The sequence below is a fragment of the Lipotes vexillifer genome, unplaced genomic scaffold, assembly GCF_000442215.2.
Source record: "Lipotes vexillifer unplaced genomic scaffold, Lipotes_vexillifer_v1.1 scaffold1601, whole genome shotgun sequence".
NCBI classification, from domain to species: Eukaryota; Metazoa; Chordata; class Mammalia; order Artiodactyla; family Lipotidae; genus Lipotes; species Lipotes vexillifer.
The window spans coordinates 96977-116510 of record NW_006794224.1 but is presented as its reverse complement, the minus strand read 5'-3'; the positions used below and the strand labels follow the sequence as shown (position 1 = coordinate 116510).

Below are 19534 nucleotides of genomic sequence, written 5' to 3'. Positions count from 1 at the left end.
ACTTACGCTCTCAGCTTTCCTGGGTGTAACATGTGTGTGTGTGTGTGTGTGTGTGTGTGTGTGTGTATAGGAACGTATATACATATGTACACACACAGGTGCGCACACATACATCGGTGTGCCGGATCTACAGGGTGTTGCCTTCTGTTTGGGGAGATAACTTAGGCACTCGGAAACAATTTCAAAGTAAGACTGAGTGCTGAACTATACAGCACTTACATGATAGAGGCTCTCATAGTGAGAGGAGAGGGAAGTGGGCTCTCGGAGAGCCCTCTGGAGAGAGGCGTCACCAGGGCTTGAAGTTTGGTAGATTGTTTGGGGAAGAAGAGAATGAAGGAGGTGAAGGCCATCATGAGCAAAGACCGGAAGTGGAGATGAACATGACAGGTGCTGGGCACTGGCTGCTGGGCACTGGCCTATTGGAAGCAAAAGGTACCTATTTGGGAGCAGAGAGAGGTGTCTTAGATAACAGAGGGCTGGAAAGTTGAAGGTATCGATGCACAGAAAACAGGAAGTCATGTGTTCTTGACAAGGATGGAATGTGATGCAGAAGGTGTTAAGGGAAGGTCATAGTTCTGAAGGAATGTGCAGGGTAGCCTTGGAGAGGGAGACAGTGAAACTAGAGGGACCAGGAGGAATGCTGTTGTGATAATACAGGTTTAGGGTGATGAGGATCTGAACTAGAGCAGAGCTTTGCAATCAGTCTGGGAGGTCACTTGGGGCTGGTGGGAGGGTAGGAGAAGAGGTAGATTTTTGTTTTTTCCCCCCCAGAGGTGTAGGAAGTAGAAATAGCAGAAGGAAAAACGGGAAAGTTTTGGTTTGGGATATCTTGATTTTTCAGTGATGGGACATCCAAATGGCGGTATTTTATTTTGTTTTATTTTAACAGCTTTATTGAAGTATAATTGATATATAATAAACTGCACGTATTTAAAGTGACAATTTGATAAGTTTTGGCTTGTGTGTACACCTGTGAAACCACCACCACAACAAGAGAGTGAACATGTCCATCACCCCAAAGGTTTCTCCTATCCCTTTGTCACCTTCCTGTCCCTAAGTGACAACTAATCTGTAACTATAGATTAGTTTTACAGAAGCTGCTATAAATGAATTATGCAGTACCTACTCTTTTTTGTCTTCTCTCATTTAGCATAATTATTTTAGGTTCACCCATGTTGTTCCATGGAACAGTAGTTCCTTCTTTTTGTTACTTACCTTCAGTCCGTTCTACCGGTGGCAGTTTGTAGATCATTTGAAGTCGGGGATGGAGCCCAGGTGCTGTGTCAGGGTGTTACCTGGGTTGGCATCCGTTGTCTAGCGGAAGCTTTAAGGCTAGAGAGGTGTTCAGTAGTGAATAGGGGGTATTGAAGAGACAAGAGGTAGATGAGAAAAGGAAATGGGTAAAGAATTACCATTCTCTGTGAAAGGTGATTTCATACATCTTGAAAAAATGGTGAATTTCTTTTTCAGTGAGCTTTTGAAGAAAGCTTGGGTTTAAGAAAAGCATGTTTTGGAGTTTTAAAATTTTTATTTTTATTAGTATGCTTTTTCCACCAGTCTCATTCTAAAATAGGTCGTTAATGTCTTTTTTAGGCAACAGGAGAGAAATCCTTTTCTGTTCGTAATAATGATGGGGCAGTTTCATTTCAGGTATGTATTCTCTTTCAGTCAATCTTCATAGAATTTCTCTCTACCATGTAAAAGGGTGAATTTTTATAGAAATTTTGAATTTAGGAGTAGTAATTTAGGTATGCTATGTGTCAGTCACTGGAATACAGTAGCTCTCTCCATAACAAACCTACAAGGTGGGTATTGTTACCCACCACTTATCAAATCATAAATCTCTGAGAGAGAATAACTCAGAGTGTTATGTTCAGTGTGAGTGAGAAGGCCCGGATTCCAACCCAGTTCTCCCTGGCTGTCCCCACACCTCTGCCTCTCCAATCCCATGCTGCCTCCCATTCAGAGTGTGTCAGAAACACAAACTTCTGCACCTGAACGGACCATTGTGATCTTTTAGGGTGATGTTGTCATTTCAGAGATGAGTTCACTGAGCCTTAGAGGCCTGAGTGACCTGCTCAGCTGTCACCATTGTTAACTGCACATGAGTGTTTATGGCAGCATCACAGCCCATGTGTGGGGTCGGGGGGAGGACACTGGACTGGATCTCAGAGCACATGTGCTAGCTGGTGACCTTGGACAGCTCACTCACCTTCTGAACCTCGCTCTTGAATGGTCTGAAAATGGAAAATGAGGACGCGTGTCTCATAGGGTTGTTAGGTGTATCATCCTTCAAAAATAAAAGTGCTTTGTAAAGCACTATACAAATAATCTTTTATCATTAATTTGTAAGGATCACTGTCTCTTTTCTAACCAGTTTTCATTAATTGAGGTATAATTTGCTTAGAGGGAAATGCCCAGGTCTTACGTGTATGGTTCAATCAATTCTGACAACTGCATGCACCCACATAACCCACTCTCAAGATTCTCTGTATTTTTACCATCTCCGAAAGTCCCCCACCCCTGCCTCTGCTATTCTGATTTCTTTCACCATAGATTCTTTTGCCTATCTAACAATTTTTATATGTTCTTTTAAGTTTAGTGACCGTCGGTATTAACAGCTGACTGAGAGCTTTTGGGGTGCTCATCTGCTCTGAATCCTCAACAGCTTCCCTTCTGTCTCAGAGTAAAAGCCCAAGTCCTTCCACGGGGTCTACAAACCTACATGGTCCAGCTGCTGTCAACTTTTTCACCTCAGCTCCTGTTTCTTCCCCACCCCCTGCTTATTACTCTCTTCCAGCTACACAGGCCACCTTGCTGCTCCTAGAAAAGATCAGGCCTTGGGCTCTGCTCTAGCTGTGCCTGCTGGAGGGACATTCATCCCTCAGAATCTGTGTGATCAATTTCTTCCTCCTTCAAGTCTTTGCTCAAATGTCACCTTTTCAACAAAGCTTCCTCCAATCGCCCTGTTTTAAATGCAGCACCCCCCGCCCCGCCCCTGGCTGTTTTTTCCCTTAGTGCTTCTTTCCAACATACGGTATACTTGTACTTATTTATTGTATTTATTATCTGTCTCTCCCTTTAGAAGGTAGCCATAAGGGCAGGGATTTCTATCTGATTTATTGCTGCTGTATATGAAATTCCTCATCTTGGGCCTGGCCCATAACAGGCCGCCCATCAGTCATTATGGAGATGAATGAGTGAGTCAGACATCGTGCTAAGTACTTACATGTCATCATTATGTCAGTTCATCCTCCCAACAGTCTGAATTAGGTACTGTTATTATTCTCCTTTTACAGATGAGGAAACTGAGGCTCAGAGAGGTTAAGTAACTTGCCCAAGGGGAGGGTTCAAACCCAGGTTTGTCTGACTCCAAGGCCCATGTGTTTAATCACTTTGCTTTACTACCTTCTTAAGAAAATACAAAAGGTACTTTTCTGTCTTCTTTCCCTCACTTTAAAATGTTTGTTAATAAAATAAGTATTTTGAATGTTTCTTTTTTAAGTCACAAAAGGAAAGCATTTATAGGATACACATTTGTCAGTTACTAGTGCTTTGTGTCAAGGTGAGTACTGAGGGGAAGGCAGCATTTGTGGTGATTCAGAACAGTTGCTTCAAACAGCCAGTTCATAGGGTTCTTGGGATGCATAGAACAGGCAGCACACAGAATGGGCAGCTCGCTTTCTCCCTGGCTTCCCCTCTCCTTGTAAAGAAGCCGGCAGGTGGCTCCTTAGTGTTCTGCTACCCAGTGTCCTCCTAGTTTTGGACAGTACAGTCATTCTGTGCTTTTCTGCTCCATCCACAGAGGAGGTCCAATAGTTTATCTACCTAGAGCTGGAAAGGGACTGTCAGGGCTTACCCCAACCCTAAAATTTTCATTTTTGCTTTATTTTGTTTTGTTCTTTTTCCTTCAAGTGTCAGGTGTCTACTCTGATCCACCATGATGGTTCTATTGATTTTTTTTTTTTTTTTTTTTTTTTTTTTTTTTTTTTTTTTTTTTTTTTTTTTTTTTTTTTTTTGCGGTCCGCGGGCCTCTCTCTCTTGTGGCCTCTCCCGTTGCGGAGCACAGGCTCCGGACATGCAGGCTCAGGGGCCATGGCTCACGGGCCCAGCCGCTCTGCGGCATGTGGGATCTTTCCAGACCAGGGCACGACCCCGTGTCCCCTGCATCGGCAGGTGGACTCTCAACCACTGCGCCAGCAGGGAAGCCCCCTATTGATTTTTTAAAAAAATATTTTTTAGAAATTTCACGAGAGTCTTACTTTTGTAATTTAAATTACATGTTTAGAAAAGTTTTCTTTTTGTGGCTACCTTGGGTAGACGGGAATACATGCTCTCACTTTATAGTGATGAGTTTGGGACATGGTTTAACGCTAATAATTTCAGCTTGAATAATTCTTGGTCTTTTCTTTTCGTCTTCTTGTCAGATGTCTCTTTTTTCCCCCCATTCTTTTAAATTTTGAGGTGTAGTACCTATAGAAGAGTGTATAGTACTTACGTTGAGTACAAGTAATTATAAACAATCACCTTTGTAACCGTCACTTGGGACGAGAACTAGAACAGTGCCAACACCCCAGAGCCCCCTTGTGGCCCTCATGCTCCTCTCAACTCTAGAGTAGCCCCTATCATGAAAGATGTTATCATAACCATTTCCTCACTTTTCTTCATAGTTTACCACCTATATATGTAACCCTAAACAGTATATTTTAGGCTTTTAGTAAAATGTTCTCTGGAATTGATTAAGGTGTCACATTCTGTGATCTTTTTATATATATACATTTTAAAATTTACATTAAACTTCATTTGAATACATGAAATAATGTTGAAAACAAAGAAAAATGTCTAAATGTAGAAAATGTAGCCTCTGTTACTGTTGTTTAAAATCATAGGGGTAAATTTTGATGAGGGAATACTGGTCCTTTACCTTTTCAAGTATCAGATGAAACTCCTTTCTTTCTCAGAAGTATTTTTTACCAAAGAGCAAAACAGTATGTTGGCTTGAAAACTAGAAAACTGTACCTTAGGTTAGCTCTGCAGACTTCTGCAAAAACCCATCACTGATGGATAGATACGTGATAAATCAAGTGTAGTAAACTGTTAATTGTAGAATCTAGGTAGTGGGTACATAGGTATTCACTGTAGAATTCTGTTAACCTTTCTGTTAGCTTGAAAATTGTTATAACAAAATATTAGGAGGGTATCATAGAATAAGAAAACGTCTATTTAAACTCTGCTCTGGGAGAGTTTGATTAATCTAAGTAAGCAGTCTGTTTTCTTCTGTTCATGGTATTTACGATTTATTTCTAAGATTTAAAAATTTAGCCGAGGATTTGGGTCCCCTTAAGTTTTTTTCTTCTTCACTTTCAGTTTTTCTTTAACATCAGCACTGAAGACCAAGAAGGCCTCTACAGTCTTTATTTTCATAAATGCCCTGGAAGTGAAATACGGTCTAGTGACAAGTTTTCATTCAGCCTCGATGTGAGTACCATACAGAAACTCCCATGTGGGTGTTGTCAGCCATGTAAAATGGGAGACAGTTGTTTCTTTAGGAGAGTAGTTTTAAGAACACTTAAGCCTGAGTAAGAGAAACATGTGGCCAAAATAACATTTATGCCAGTGGGCAGAATACTTCAGCAGAGGGTTCATAAATAAGAAAATATAAAGCAATTTAGGGTATGTTTACGCTTTCAGCCTATGCATTAAGAATGTGGTTGTTATCTGCTGGTACTCACTTTCTTGAACTTCCATGAAACAGATAAGATTCCAGATTGCTGAATATGGGATGATCTGTTTCTGAAAAGTAAAAATTAATGTCATGTTGGTTTCAGATCGAGATCACAGAGAAGAATCCTGACAGCTACCTCTCAGCGGGAGAAATTCCTCTCCCCAAATTATACATTTCTATGGCCTTTTTCTTTTTGCTCTCTGGGACCATCTGGATCCACATCCTTCGAAAACGACGGTAAATTATCACCTCCTTGAGCCCTTCATCCAAGAGCGTTCGGGGATTTACATAATTTCACCTTCTGCTGTCTTCTGAACCTGGAGGACTTGGCACTAGCGATCCTGTTTTCTCCAAAGGGCATCTTCCCCGAAACAAAGGGAGACTGTGCAGGAGCCTTGCCGCCTGGGAGGCCTTTGCATGCCTTGATGTTTGTTCACTTCCCTTTGCTTTGTTTAAAAAGCAAATCCAAATATTTCAATAATATACAAGCAAAATAAAATGTATAAGCAAAACATTTCCATAGCGAGGACACTGGAGTCCAGGACTCAAGAGTGAACACATTGGTCCCATTCAGGGGCTCTTTGTTCTTAAGAGATGAGTGACAACAGCCCAGTGCCTGGTGGGAGTATGGAGTTGCTGCTGAGCGCTGAAGGCCCCAGCGCAGAGCCTGGGCGGGGTAGATACTGACCTCCAGGGGATCATCACTCGAGAAAACCTCTTCAGAGCCCACCTGCCTGACTCTTGGCCTTTCTTCTGAAATCCCTGAGGCTTTAACTTCCTGTTCTTGGTACTTGATGGGAGCAGCGGCGTATGTGTGCAGCTAGTGTTTGTGTCCCTCCCCCTAAATGGAAAACAGTACTAATTTTCAGTTACAAAATAGTGTGAAGTGTTTGTTATAAGGCCTGTGAACTGTGTAAATGATGGTATGTGAATATGGTATTATAATATGGATTTACATTCAGACAATAATTAAGCACCCCCCAAGTACCAGATACCTCTTTCTGGAGCAGTGGGACAGATTGAGATCTCTTTAATCTCCGGTGGCCAGATTGTCTTCTAGTGGACATGTTCATCTCGGGTACTGGGCTCTGCTGGATATGGTTGCTGGTTCCTGTTTATTGTAAATCTTTTACATCCGCTGGATGGAACTGTGTCTTGTTTACTTGTGAAGAACCCTACATGGTTATGTTTGGACTGGAGATCAGGCAGCCATTAATAAGAAAAAAAGAATCCTACAGATTCAGGCCATAAAAGGTGGTTGGGGGCGGCGTTTGGTTTGTTTTTTTTAAAGAAAGTTTTGCTTTTGCCGTAAGTAGAAAAGTAAGAACTAGGAGTCAGAGACCTGATTTCAGGTGTAAATGCTGTGACTCTTACTGCCTGTGTGCCTTCCTTCACTCTAAGCCTCTTTCTCCTTGGCTACAGAACTGGGACAGTCATAACTGCCCTGCCTTCCCCTCAAAGTCTTAGATCCTTAGTTTTCTTATGTGATTCCCCCTGAAATGATGTGTACGAGAGTATTTTGCAGATCAGGGTGCTATGCAAAGATGAGGAACATACAAAATAGTTTAGCCAGATGTTCAGTGGTATTTTAATTTCCTTTTATTTAGTGATGCAACAGTCATTGTCACTGGTTCACTTATATAAAATCGTGGCAGCAGTTTAAAATCTGTGATTAAACAAGGCTGACCTACTTTGTACAACGTATTTTAAACTTCTTGTTGAAGTACAGCGTATATACAGACACGTATCATTTCAGCCCTCTGCCCCATCCCCGTGTTTTTTTTTTTTTTTTTGCGGTACGCGGGCCTCCCACTGCCGTGGCCTCTGCCATTGCGGAGCACAGGCTCCGGACACGCAGGGCCAGCGGCCGTGGCCCACGGGCCCAGCCGCTCCGCGGCATGTGGGATCCTCCCGGACTGGGGCACGAACCCGTGTCCCCTGCACCGGCAGGCGGACTCCCAACCACTGCGCCACCAGGGAAGCCCCCATCCCCGTGTTTTTCCAGGAGTCTCACAGCCAGCCATGTGAGTCACGTCACAGATGTGACTCCAGGGCTGCCAGCGCATTTCAGAGACTTGTAGCCCCTTATTGCTGGAGGGAACTGAGAGATTTTTTTGCCTCGTCTTATTGAGGCCTTGAGCGGGGAAGTGAGAGACATGGCTAGCATCCCCCGACAGAGCTGGCCCTGGGACCCAGAGTGGCTTGCTGTGCCTTTGTGGTTCTGTCGTGGGCCCCAGAGCACGGGGAAGTGGGAAGGGAATGCGGGCAGCTGATCGGTTTGGTACCTTCTCTCTGCCCAGCCAGGCACTGGGTGTCATGGCTCCTTGAGGCCTTTGTTGGCCCATTTTCAGCAGAGGTTTCTGAGGCCTAGAGAGATGAAGGTCGTCAGGGTGGAACCCGCATGTGAGCAAGGTCGGTGTGGCTCCAGAGCCCGAGATCTTTCCTTCATTCACATAACGGCCCAGCCATCAATGCTGTAACTTGGACTGTGAGTCTTGGTGGCCAGGGTGTTTCGTGAGCACAGCCCTTGACGGTTCTGCACTCTGGGTAAATCTCATTACTATTCGGGAGGGACAGACTACTCTGGCCTTGACTTCCCTTTCGACCTTCAAGTAGGTAGGCACTGGAGCAGGAAAGTACCAGGGAGGAAACCAGTCCGGAAACTGGGTGTGCGTTAGCTCACGACACGCCCTCCTTATCGTTCTGTGCAAGGCCCTCTCCTGTTTTACTTCCTGTCCCCTCTCCCGTTCCTTCCCCGCACGGCCAGCCACTCAGATGCGTTTAGTATGTGTTTTGGGGATATTTGTGTATTCTTGTAAACAAATAATGTTTATTGGTATTGCATGTATTTTTTAATGTAAATTTATTTATTTATTATTTTTGGCTGTGTTGGGTCTTCGTTGGCAGCACGTGGGCTTTCTCTAGTTGCACTGAGCAGGGGCTTCTCTTTGTTGCAGTGCGTGGACTTCTCATTGTGGTAGCTTCTCTCGTTGCAGAGCATAGGTTCTAGGCGCGCGGGCTTCAGTAGTTGTGGTGCACGGGCTTCAGTAGTTGTGGCGTGTGGGCTCAGTAGTTGTGGCACACAGGCTTAGTTGCTCCGTGGCGTGTGAGATCTTCCTGGACCAGGGCTCGAACCCGTGTCCCCGGCATCGGCAGGCGGATTCTTAACCACTGTGCCACCAGGGAAGCCCTGCATGTATTTTTAATTTATATAAATCGTTCCATCTGTAGGTATTGTTTTTGTACATTTTTCACTCAGAATATCCTCTTTAAGATCTAGTCACATGGCTGCGTGCACATCCAGTTCATTACTGTCCAGCTACTCCATGTCATCCACAGTGAGCATCCCCATTCCACTCACCCACCCCCTTAATGGTGGACCCCTAGGTTGTCTTCATTTCCCTGCTTCCCCATACTGTCATGATCCACCCTCCTTCCTGTCCCCGGAGGGGTCTGCAGCCTCTGAAGTACATTCTCGGAAGGAGGTGCCCTGGGTGTCAGGGAGCTCTCCTTTAATTTCGCTAAGTGCCACCGATTGCCCGCCAGGATGCGTGCCTGTGCCGGCTTATGCTCCTACTACACGTGTGCCAACACTGACACCTTACGTTTTGCCAGTGTGGCGGGTATAAACTGGTAGCTCATTTTCTTCTGCATTTCTTTGAATATCAGTGATATGAATTATCTTAGCAGGGACATGTTAACCTTCTGGGTTTTCCCTCTGTGACTGCCTGTATTTGCATATTTTTCTGTGGGATTTTCTGTGTTTTGTTGCTTTGCATAAGTTCCTCACATATTCGGATCTCAATCCCTTGCATGTCTTAGACATTGCAAATTTCTTCTCCCAGTTGAATTGTTGAGTAAACATCTTTCATACTAATCGGGTCACAGCTCTCCTTGGATCTTAAGAGGCCCATTCCTACTCCAAGATTACAAAATGTGTATTTTATGCTTAGCAGCAGACTCCACCTGGGTTGTCAGTAAGTGTGAAGCAGAGATCCAGCTTTCCTTATCTCTTGTATAGGTTTGAGCTAATTTTTTCCCAGTGTCAGTCATTAAACAGGCTACTCTTTTCCCACCGACTTGGTATCACCTTAACTATCAAGCTTCTGTACACACACGAATCTGTTTATAAGCCTTCTAGTCTATTATGGTGGTTTACTTGTCTGATGCGACACCCATTTCCCATTTTTTACTGCTGTGGCTTTGCAGAATGTCTTGATATCCAAGAGTGGGAGTCCCCACTGTAGCTCTTACTCAAGTCTTTGTTTGCTTTCTTTGATAGAGTTTAAGACTTTTCTCCATCATGGTTTTGTCTTACTAGGTTAATTCCTAGGATGAGGCGACAAGGGGTAGAGGAGTTGAATGCCTGGCAGCCTGAAGGTGGGCTCGTGCCCGTAGCGGGAGGTGGGGCAGGGGGTGCTTTGCGCCACTGTCCTGGTATGTTTGGCAGGTTCCAGCTGTGAGGGGGGAGAGAGGGGCACAACCCCAGCGCTTTCTCTTTGACCAGCCCTGCTGCCTGGCTCCAGATCCTCCTCTCCACCTGGCTACAGATTTCCCCTGTAGCTGTACCTAATCACCTCTGCCTTCTTGGGGATTTCACGCCATTTTCATAGATCCATCTGCCTCATTCTTGCTTCTGCGGGCTTTCCAGGGTGGTTTCTGGAGAAGAAGCTGGCAGCCGGTTTAGATTTCCATCTTATCAGGCCTGGAAACCCACTGTGCATAACTCGGCTCCATTCACAACATTGAATTATGTAGTAGAGGTGGCTTGGGACGCCATTGCAGGCCTTTTCTGCTGGCAGCAGCCACTTGTTGAAAAAGCTTCACGTTTGTGGTTTGCTTAGATTGTATTTACTGCCTCCTTATAAGTATATGATGCCTGGAGCTCCACCTGTTCTTCGGGAGTATGAAGTATTCCTTTAATTCTTTTCTCTCTGTTTTTACATAGGAATGATGTATTTAAAATTCACTGGTTGATGGCCGCCCTTCCTTTCACCAAGTCTCTTTCCTTGGTGTTCCACGCAGTACGTATTAGTATTTTGGGGTCATTTACGAAATGATGTACGATGCCTGTACTGTCTGGAAAAATGAAGTAGAAGACAGGACACATCAGATAAGAGATGAAAGAATACCTTTGTCACGAAGCCTCCTTTGGTCTGGGAGGGACTGGTCACGGAGATAAATCATCACAATCTCCCTAATACTAGACTTGAGATCTTCAGACGTTACCTTCAGACTCAGGGTATTCTCAGAACACTTGTTGGTGGGTTTTTTTTTTCCCCAGTCATTTCTTGAGATTAGTGTGCCACCTGCTGAATTGTTTCCATGACTTCCTTTATTTTTCCAAATATTCCCTCCTGTTCCCGTTTGATATGCAGTTCAGTGTTAGGATACTTATTTGAGAGAAAACTGATGCTCTAAAGATTGAGGCATAAGAATTGAGCTTAAGCTTTGAATATTTAGTACTGATGCAGATTGAAATGAGCCTGCCCATGGGAGTAAGATCACAGCTTCCCTGATTTGTAGGCCTACGAGGTATCCATGGGTTATGCGTGAGGGTGACAGTCTCCAGACATGTGCACAAGATCCTACTGCACTTAAAAATATTGTCATAGAAAAAGTAATAATACAGCCAGTTACAATCTCAAGAAATGACAATTATTTGGATAATTTCCCATTTGGGTGTAAGGTAAAAGATGCTTTCTGGAACCATGTAGATAATGAATGATAAGATTGTCGAGTCACTTTCATATCTAGACAGCCATGTGTGGGAGATGAAAGATGTATAAAGAAACTGATGTCAGCTTTGGGAGTCCTGCCTGGAAGCATTTGGGCCACTACTGAAACTGGTCACTTTAGTTAAAATGCACTGCTGATTTCAGGTAGCTCTAAATTTACAGATTTTTTCCCAAAGAAAACATAGTTGAAGCTAGGTGATTCCACGTAGATTTTTTTATTGACTTTACTGACTGATTTATTACGTAAGCAGCAAGGCTATGAAAGATAAAGCTCTTGACTGGGGCATTGAAAAGGCCTGTAGCATTTGGAGGTCTTTTGGTCTTTTTTTGTTGTTTATTTGTTTTTTGGTGGTTTTATACGTCATTTTATTTTATTTTATTTTACCTGGGCTACGGCAGTGAAAACCTGGAATCCTAACCACCAGGGAACTCCCTTGGAGATTTTAAAGAAAAGAATAGGCATCCATTTGCCAGAGTGAATCACCTGCCTCAAGAGAGGGGCCCTGGGACTTCGCTGGGGACCCAGTGCTTAAGACTCTGAGCTTCAAGTGCTGGGGGTGCAGGTTCGATCCCTGGTCGGGGACTAAGATCCCACGTGCCGCGGGGCTCGGCCAGAAAGAGAGAGACCCGGACCAGATGTTAGTGACATGGAACCCTTGCGTCAAGTTCCTTGTCAGGACGCAGGTTTCCTGACATTTGTAGTGCGCTTACAGGCTTCACTGTGCATCAGCAAGCTCAGTATTACGGATTGGGAGCGGGTGTCCCCCGTCATGAGGGTCTCTGGTGGCATTTCCTTTTCTGCTCTGTGTAAGGCTTGTCGTAGATGATCTTCCTGAAATGCACTTGTTTGATTGCAGATCGACTACCACTATATCTCCTCCCAGGGCTTCCCGATGGAAGGGTGGGCTGTGGTGTACTACATCACTCACCTGTGAGTATGCAGAGTGGCGCAGGCAGCCCCCCTCCCGCCCGGTGGCTTGCCAGACAGGCTGGGGTAGCCGTGGTAGGACGAAACCTGCCCCATGTTGACTGGCCCTGCCCTCCCAGGGCAGCCTGCCGGATTCCTGCCAGGCCCGAGGCGTGTGGCGTGCAGTGGCTGTCCTGACCTGAGAGCTCGGGGCTGTCGACGTGGTCCTGCTGATCAGATAGTGGGGTGCATAGCTAGCTAGCATGTGCCTGAAAGTGCTCCTCACTTACGGTGAATTGCCTGAGTCTGGCCACCTGTCTTTTGCAGGCAGTGCGTGAAATCATAGAACGAGCTGTACACTCCAACTCTCAGAGTGAGACGCTAAAGAGACCCGTTGGTGTCTGTTCATTTTTTTCCCTTGCAGCTTGAAAGGGGCCCTGCTGTTCATCACCATCGCACTCATTGGCACCGGCTGGGCTTTCATTAAGCACATCCTTTCTGATAAAGACAAAAAGATCTTCATGATTGTCATCCCACTTCAGGTAAAGGGACCCTAGTTCTGCTTGTCCTCGTTCTCTCTTGACACTTAGCTGGGCTCAGCTCCAGGCCTGCCTGGGAAGAGGGAGTCACTTCTCCTGGAAACCCCCGCTTCTGCCTCTGGGGTTGGAGACTGGGCCTCTCTTTCTGAATTCTGACAGAACCTAGACCTCAGGTCATTGCGCTGGGGGATGCACCACCATCTGCCGTCTTTAAGCCAGCATGTGAATAGGGTGCTGCTGAGAAGTTAGGGAATCTGTTTGCCTTGTAACAAGATGGTCCTGTTAGCAAAGAAGCTTGGGTACACGGTGAATTGACCAACAAAATTGTTTTTCCCCCCGGCATGCTGCACGTCTTGCAGGATCTTAGTTCCCCACCCAGGGATTGAACCTGGGCCGTGGCAGTGAAAGCGCAAAGTCCTAACCACTGGACCGCCAGGGAATTCCCAACAAATTATTTTAAAACTGAATGACGTCAGTGAGTTTCCACAAGGTAGAATATGAGACATTGGGGCAAACATTTATTAAATGCTTTGTATGTTTGGGGCCCTGGACTGAGGCCAACTTTATAAAATTGTGAGCCCCTCAGGAGAGGAACCTTGTCTTACGTATAACAGTCTTATTGGATATAGAACCTGGATGTAAGGGACACATCATAAACAGAGAGGTCCTAGCAGGGCTGCACAGCTCCTCAGCTCTGCTTGACCAGGGAGCTTCTGTTTGATAAAGTTGTTCTCATCAGCCAGTCATTTTGGAGCGCAGTGTACGTGTGGCTCGTGAGGGTGGGAGAGGGACAACATTCTGGGCACCCGGGCCGGCCTGCTCCACTCTGGTGATTGGCGGTTTGGCAATGCTTGCGGCAAAACCATCTTCACGTTCAATAATAAGGGGCACACGCTAGTGCCAAGTGAATGGTACAGACCAGTTGCTGTAGGTTTCCAACGAGAGAGTATTCACCCCAGTTCGAGTGATCTGGAAGAGCTTTATGGTGGAGATGGGCCTTGCCTAGGTTTTAAGGTAAGACACATGACAGAGGCAAACATGACACGACTGTCTGGTGTACAGTAGGTGCTGAGGCGCTGGGCAGGTCTTGGCTGTTGAGACACTGGGGCCACTTCTCTGCTGGGCTGAGTTCTCCAGCCTGCCAAGGTCTCAGAGCTCAGAGGCGGTGGGCCGGGGTGCTCCTCCCCTGCCGTCCTGCCCCGCCTCGCCTTCCCTCTAGGAGCCGCTGCCTTCCCCTTTAGTTTGACTCTTCCTCACATAGCCAAAACTGTGATATAAGGGACACATCTTCCCAGCTTCCCCCCTTTTGTTCCCCACAAGGTTACGTGGCAGGTCACTCAGAGGAAACAAGGCCATTTAAAAAACTAAATGTAAGGAAGTTACGAGTATTTAAATGTAAGGACTCGTCTGGGAAACCCTTGAGCATCAGCCTTCAAAAGTTGAAACTGTTTCCTTTTGGTCATGGGGAGCCACTGTGCATTTCTCAGTAGGGAGTGATGATGTAAAAATGGAGTTTCGAGAACGTTATTGGTGTTTGGTTCCACACCAGCACCTCTGGGAACATTTTGTGTCTCGTGTCAAGAGTGTGAACTAAGGACAGAATGGGATTAAGCATTTAAGCTGTTAGTTTCCCACTTTGTGTTCATGAACAGAGCCACAGATGCAGATGTTTAGGATGGACTGGGCTGCAGGAGGAACCCAGAGGCTGGGTGTCGGTGGGAGACTGAAATTTCAAGCTAATTTTTGCATTTGTATTAAGTGAATTATGGCTTCAGTAATGATTTAACTGATAAGTCCTAGATGGAAAGAGAAACTACCCTTCCCAAGTCATTGCACGACAGGTTTCACATTTTTGTAGAAGTGTGGAGAATTCCCTTTAGAGCAGCGAAGCGGAGTATTTGGGACCATGGACTCCGCGTGGAGTACAGAGGTGGGATTCTGATCTCTGCTTTCATACCTAGTGATAATCTTCGAGAGAATATCTCATAAATTATGTCTCCCTTATGCTCAATAGTGTCACAGTTTTTATTTATTTATTTATTTATTTATTTATTTTTGCGGTACGTGGGCCTCTCACTGCTGTGGCCCCTCCCGTCGCGGAGCACAGGCTCCGGACGCGCAGGCTCAGCAGCCATGGCTCACGGGCGCAGCTGTTTCACGGCATGTGGGATCTTCCTGGACCAGGGCACGAACCCGTGTCCCCTGCATCGGCAGGCGGACTCTCAACCACTGCGCCACCAGGGAAGCCCAGTGTCACAGTTTTTAAAATATTGCTCTCTCTGTTTAGCCAGCTGAGGGACTTTTCATAACATGCTAAGAGCTTAATGACAGGACCAAATGTACAAGGCACGTCCTTCACTTTGGAGATTGAAGCAGGCCGTGGACGCGGACGCACCTCAGTTCTGGAGAACCAAGCCGCGTCCGCTGTGGGGCAGGCCGACCCGGGTTATTCCTCTGAGCAGCAACGTGGCCACTCACCCACTGGGCTGAAACTGGCCCTCCTTGCCGCTCTGGTCTCTGATAAAACAGTCCTGTTATCTGTCCCCGAGAGCCAGGGGCCCCATGCGTGAGATCTCAGGCCTGAGGAGGTGGCTGAAGGGGATGTGAAGTGCCACCTGTTCAGCACCTGAGCCACTGCTGAGGCTGAAGGTGCCTACAGAGCAGAGTGTCCCGGTTGTCTGTGGCTGCATAACAGATCACCCTGTTATGACTTAGTTCCTTCACAGCCCAATGACTGTTTACTCTGTCTCACATTTTCTGTCGGTCAAATTCGGCAGTGGCTTACTTGGGTGGGTCTGGTAGGTCTCATGCAGTTCTAGTAGACGGTGGTGGGGCTGTCTTCACTTGCCTCTGTCTTCTGGGCTGGGAGGACTTGGTCAGATGAAGCGGGAACTGTGGGGACTCCTTGGGCATCTTCTCTCTCTCTGCCTGGGTTCTCCGGCAGGGCGGCTTTAGGGTAGCCAGACTTCTCGTAAGACCGGGGCTCCAAAGGTGTGTGAGAGCCAGGCAGGGGCAATCAGTGTCCTTTGCATGACCTGCCTTGGAAGTGATATGTGTCAGTCACAGTCACCCTCTATTGGTCAGAGCAGTCTCAAGCTCGAGGAGGCACGGAGACTGCTTCTTGATTGGAGGGAAGCAAAGTTCTGCAAGAGCACGTGGACCTGGAAACCGTGCTGTGGTCCCAGGTTGGGGCCCCCCCCCCGCCCCCCCCCGCCCCCGCATCGGGGCTGCTCTTGTAAAGATCTGTCCATGCTTTGGGGCCTCAGCAACATCTGTGTCCTGCAGGTCCTGGCAAATGTGGCCTATATCATCATAGAGTCCACCGAGGAGGGGACGACTGAGTATGGCTTGTGGAAGGATTCTCTGTTTCTGGTGGACCTGCTGTGCTGTGGAGCCATCCTCTTCCCGGTGGTATGGTGAGTGCCTGTGGGGAGGGAGGCCGCGTGTGCACCGTGGGCTTGTCTGTCCAGCCCGATGGCTGAACCCGCCGTTCCCAAACTGGTCAGAATCACACGGGGCATCTGTTTAAAAATGACAACTTCAAAAAAAAAAAAAAAAAAGACAACTTCCTGGGCCCCAGACTCACCTGAATTAGTCTCCAGGGGCAGGACCTTGGAATTTTTGTCTCTTTCAGGTTCCCGGGTGGATTGTGATAGCGCTCATCTGGCACAGGCTTTTAGCAGTTCAGACACTAGAGAAGATTCTTGAGATGAGAACTTAGTGGCAACATAAAATAGCAGAATGAATTTAAAGGGAAGGGAGTTGAAGGACGCCCATAAACAGCCTCATCTTGCCAGATTAGGTAGAAAGTGAGGAAGTTTATTAACATAAAACCAGTGATAGTTCTCAGCTCATAAACATTGCAGGTACCTTCAGGATGCTTTGCTTCACTCCTGGAAGTGGCAGGCTTTAGATGCGTGTATGTATCGTGCTTCGGTTGTGTGTAAAGACACGTTAGTGCCAAGTCAGTGGTTGATGAGAAAGAATGTCCTCCTGAGATCTCATCAACGTGAAGGAAATTCTTGCTTCATAGGAAGCACTTAGAGGAAGAAGGACTAAGAAAAGTCAAGCAGCCTCTTCATAATGACCGAGTTCTGTGGCTACTTGAAAGCAGTCATTTCTTTTAGAATAAAGTTTAAAAATACAGATTTACCTCCCTTTTATTAGAAGTGAGGTGTTCCACTCTGCAGTGCCCCATGCAGCGAATTAATATTTTTAGACTCCTGGGGTCGATCAGGTCATTCAGTTATTCTGATTATTTAAAACATGGTGCCAGTGGAGTGTAATCCTAATTCCGGCCAGTTATTTCGATTCACTCTTAACCCTAACTCCGTCATACATCACATGTGTACATGCATCAGTTCAGTAGATTGAGCAGACAGCTGCCAGCACAGGAGAGAGAGCACGAGTGAGTTTCTTAATCTCCACAGCCTCCCCGCATCCTGCCCAGGCTTCTGTAACAGGACGGCCAGCATTGTCTTCAGGTAGAAAGAGCATCTTATTAGGGAACAGAGCCTCAGCCCCCACTGCCACATTTGCACAGTAACATAGAAAGGACCTGGGGGATTAGGGAAGCCCCAGATGCGCTCTGGAGCTACAAGGGGCCATCTCCTGCCCTTTGTTAATTACAGCACTAAGGAGCAGATGCCAGATGGCAAGATTCTTCAAGGTAAACACTCTGAAAATGGCTGTAAAATGAAAAAACTCAAGTACTAGAGAGGTAATTTAAGAAACTGTATCAAAGTTTTTTTTAAACATTCAGATTCAGCCAGCTTTGGTTCAGTGTCACCTTTGTGCCACTTAATTTCACATGTTGTGCCATTCAGTTCTCACAGGTGGGCAAACTGCGGAGGTTTTAGAAATGACTTACTTCCAGTTGAGTAGAGAGTGGGCAGCTGTGCCAGGACTGCAGCCTGGGTCTGTGAGACCCCAGCCCTCCTCCCCCTGTGCCGTGTCTGCTTGTGCTGTGCCCTTCCTCCCACACAGTCCTTCCCTCGGTGCCTGTGAACTCTGCCTAGAACGCTGGTCTACAGCTTCTTTATGAACGTGCACGTTCCCCTGTCTGACTGGTAATTAGTTACCAGCACCTCGCAGCCAGAAAAGATTCCCTGGAGGCTGGCATTTTTTGAGCCAAGTTAGAAATCTCCGGTTGATGAAGTATCGAGTTTGCATGAAGCCTTGTGCTCGCAGCTCCTAGACCTGGACTTCAGAAGTCGGCCTGTGACCTTCTTATAGGGCCCTTTCTCTCCAGGTAGCAGGTGAACTCACTGAGGCTCCGTGGTCCCAGCTGTGCTGCGGCGGGGGCGTAGCTGTGGGGCTGAGAGATTAGGTAGAAAAAGATGAGGAGTGTTACTGTGTTTTGATCTTTCCCCTCACACCCAGGTCTCTGCCAGGCTTTTTTGAGCCAGCAGAGGGCATCTGTAACCCTCAGGCTTGGGCACCATACATGCTGAAGGGTTGATTATCAACAATCATGTTGTCTAGGGAGAGTGCTCTAAAATCCTCTAGTCCAGCCTTTTAAGTTTATAATCGAGAAATTCAAGGCCTCAAGTTACTAGTGCTGAAAATAGAGAGGAATGCAAATTTGTTAGCTAACCTTTTTGTTCTCCAAATGTTTATTTTTAGGTCAATCAGACATTTACAAGAAGCATCAGCAACAGATGGAAAAGGCAAGTTCCTTTTGGTGTTGGACGGCGTTCCCTAAAGCCACATGCCTGGGCACTGCTGAGGGTGGAGCGGGAAGGCCGGTGCTCAAGGGAGAGCCCTAGGGGCTTTGTAAGAGCAGCCCCGGGTAGTTTGCCGGTGAGGCAGGTGGGGAGCATTACTGAGAGCAGTTGTGTAAGGCCTGGAGGTGACTGCTTATCACCACTCGTGAGTGTGATCTTCACCTTCTCAGAACTGAGTCAGGAGGAGAAAATGTTGTCTTGGAAGGACCAGATAACACTTCACTGTGAGAACAAGGGGTGTTATGGATTGGGAATGGCTATGTGTAAAGCATCCCTTCCTGCTGATTTAACCCGCTTTCAAAATAGTTGTCAGTATTAATTCAAAAAGAGACTCATGCCAGAAAGAACCTCTGAAACTCTCTGATTTTTAAATGGTTGTGCCATTATAACCCTTTTGCATCTTCTTGATTTTCGAACCATGCCTCCTAAGTCTGAAAAGAAACCACAGAGAAAATGTTTTGCATTTCTGGGCTTATTTGAATAATGTCCATGACGACAGGCTGCCATGGGCCACACGGGGATTTCAGGCCACCTCTGGTTGAGGAGGCACGCTCTCTCAGAGGTCCCGTCTGCCTCTGGATCCATGAAATCCCACACCCAGTGCTGGTAGTAATGTTCTTTAAGGAAGATTATTCATTTGTTCTTGTTAAATAAAATTTTGTTGCTGACCTGTTTTCTGATAGTAAAAGTAATGTAGGTTCATTTTGGAAATTTTGGAAAATAGATAGTAGGTACAAATCTTCCTTCACATTTGCTATACAGTTAATATCACATGATTTTCTTTAAATTGAATTAACCTGACTTCAAGGCTTCATAGCAGTGTCAGGCACGATCCCAGCGTTCTTATTGAGAGCACAGTACTCGCTGGGGTATCTCCAGTTTGGGGTCCACAGTAGTTG

At 46.2% G+C, this 19534-nt stretch overlaps 1 protein-coding gene across 1 annotated transcript in view; it reads left to right on the top strand.

Moving 5' to 3' along the window:
* GPR107 (G protein-coupled receptor 107) overlaps positions 1-19534 on the top strand; it is a 68066-nt gene that overhangs the window by 19211 nt on the left and 29321 nt on the right. Inside the window, exons 7-14 of the mRNA XM_007467092.1 lie at positions 1594-1650; positions 5368-5478; positions 5829-5962; positions 10674-10749; positions 12321-12394; positions 12795-12912; positions 16195-16325; positions 18535-18578. Of these exons, the coding sequence (XP_007467154.1) occupies positions 1594-1650; positions 5368-5478; positions 5829-5962; positions 10674-10749; positions 12321-12394; positions 12795-12912; positions 16195-16325; positions 18535-18578 (745 nt within the window). The remainder of the gene's footprint in view (positions 1-1593; positions 1651-5367; positions 5479-5828; positions 5963-10673; positions 10750-12320; positions 12395-12794; positions 12913-16194; positions 16326-18534; positions 18579-19534) is intronic.